The sequence below is a fragment of the Austrofundulus limnaeus genome, unplaced genomic scaffold, assembly GCF_001266775.1.
Source record: "Austrofundulus limnaeus strain Quisiro unplaced genomic scaffold, Austrofundulus_limnaeus-1.0 Scaffold368, whole genome shotgun sequence".
In the NCBI taxonomy this organism is placed as follows: Eukaryota; Metazoa; Chordata; class Actinopteri; order Cyprinodontiformes; family Rivulidae; genus Austrofundulus; species Austrofundulus limnaeus.
The window spans coordinates 397,681-400,042 of NW_013952770.1; the positions used below are offsets into that span (position 1 = coordinate 397,681).

General features: G+C 41.5%; 1 protein-coding gene across 1 annotated transcript in view; it reads left to right on the forward strand.

Annotated features, from left to right (window-relative positions):
- Positions 1–2,040, forward strand: part of hs3st3l (heparan sulfate (glucosamine) 3-O-sulfotransferase 3-like) — a 40,542-nt gene extending 38,502 nt beyond the window's left edge. Inside the window, exon 3 of the mRNA XM_014023427.1 lies at positions 727–2,040. Within this exon, the coding sequence (XP_013878881.1) occupies positions 727–1,115 (389 nt within the window). The 3' untranslated portion in view covers positions 1,116–2,040. The remainder of the gene's footprint in view (positions 1–726) is intronic.
- Positions 2,041–2,362: the final 322 nt, after the last annotated feature.

Consider the following 2,362-nt stretch of genomic DNA (forward strand, 5'->3'; position numbering starts at 1 on the left):
GGTCTGTGGGTCAGGGAGGGGTCTGTGGGTCAGGGAGGGGTCTGTGGATCAGGGAGGGGTCTGCGGGTCAGGGTCGTCTGAGGCGGAAGCAGATGAAGGGATTTGCGCACGGGAACTTCTGTTAAAGATTTAAGTTTTTTTATTTTTTATTTCAAAGCTCCTCATGGCTCAGCAGCAGAAGCATAAATATTACTGTTAAAAAGCTGATGATAAAGCTGAATAAAAATCTAAGTCTGATGAAGGTAAATTAAATATCTGACAGTGATCATTACACTGTGTGGCTCTAATTCCTCACTTCACCATCTGTGTCGCAGTTTCACRTCTGCAAAATGAGCGTACGCATGGGTCAAAGCTGGCATGAGGCACCGCACATTTTCATGCCAAGTTTAGATTTTATAAATCACAACCTTGGCATAAAACGTGGCATTTGCAAGTTTCTGGGCTCAAATTGTGCGTACGCCAGTTTTATAAATCTGACCCCAGGACTGGACACCCCTGTTTACACAATTTATATATTTATTATGTTTCATTGTGAATAAAAATATGGATTTGTAAAATTTTCAAATAACTGCATTCTGATTTTATTTAAATATGTCCTAACTTTTTCAGAGTAAGGATTGTATATTTAACTTGTCATGTTTTTTCTGGTTGATTATGTTAATGAGAACTGAAGAGACAAAGAGATGAAACCATCAGTAATGTTCTTTCTCTGACCTTTACCTTTAGGTCAGATTGATTCTTCGTGGAGTCCGTTGTGGATCGGTTTGTATGCCCAGCACATGGAGCGTTGGCTGGCGTGGTTCCCAAGGTCTCAGATTCACCTGGTCAGTGGGGAGAGGCTCATCACAGATCCGGCTGGAGAACTAGGCAAAGTCCAGGACTTCCTGGGCCTTCAGAGGATTGTGACGGACAAACATTTCTACTTCAACAAAACCAAAGGCTTCCCCTGCTTGAAGAAGCCAGAGGGCAGCAGTAAACCTCACTGCCTAGGGAAGACAAAAGGGAGGACACATGTCTCCATAGACCCTGATGTGATTCAGAAACTAAGGGATTTCTACAAACCTCACAACCAGCGATTTTATCAAATGGTAGGACAGAGTTTTGAATGGCAGTGATCCTGAAGACTGTGCAGAAGGAGCTTTATGTGCAAATCTGCCATCTGACTGAGACAGACGAAACAACTCAGAGTACAGAGCCATGTTTGTGCCTCTGAACAGCCAAGCAGCATCTCAGACATGTGATACTGAAATCCCAGTGTCAATACGTTCCAGTCTGTCTCTCAGTCAATCATCTTCAGGTGTGTGAAGATGATGTTTGGACGTTGTGGTTGAGCAAAGCATTTTTGGAGCAGAAGATGCAGCTAGCGTGGAATTCCTTTAAAGTTGTGGCTTCTTAGATGTTGAACAGCGTAGATTTTAGTATTTTTGGTTGGCAATTCAAACCTGACTCCTAACCAGATGTAGCTGGATCAAAAGAAATAAAAATAGAATTGACGTCACATTCGAATTTCTGATTTTTTCCCCTACATATTTGCTCTTCAGCCTGAGTTTAAGAATTTAAAGGCAATCAGTTCATTCATATTGAAAAGTGTCCAGCAAGCATTGTTTCCAGAAGGTGGGGGATGAATCTTTAATGGGGTGAGTAGCGGAGGGGTGAGGGAGAAAATCTTTGCATGAGCTCAGATCTGACTGAGTGGTTTGTATTCTTGAATAATAAATGTGGTTAAATGGATGTAGAAGGAACTGATGTGGATCACTTAGCTCATTCGTATGCACTGCTTAGGTTAGCACCCCACCATAAAACCAGCTGTGCTGTACTTTGAGGAAAGTAATGGTACCACTGCAAGGCAACAGAAACAGGATCAAAAAACAGAAAATCCATACAGGGAGGATTGACCAATCACTAGCCATACCTGTGAATGTGATGTATGAAGCTTTCCTGCTTCTTGCTTACATGTAATTGTTTTGTTTTACAGTTGCATGTATTTGCACTAGTTAAAAATAATCACGAAAAATAAAGTTATTTTTAAGCCAAACCATTTCTCATGGTTCGTTTTGCTCATTATTTTTGTGTTGTTGTGCGTTTCATCAGTAGCAGTGTTGGTTGTGCTTAAATATCATCCATTTGTCATCCATTTCCTTTTACCAGCTTTTTCCCATCCAGGTCCTGGGCTACTGTGCAAGAGGTGGGGTTCAACATGGACAGGTCTCAAGTCCATCACAGGGTCCCATGGAGACAATCACTTCACACTCTCAACTAAACCCAGGGACAATTTGGAGTTAAACCTAACGTTTTGGTCTGTGGAAAGAAAAAAAAGAACATCCAGGGGAAAAAAAAAAACATATGTTGTACCGAGACAACA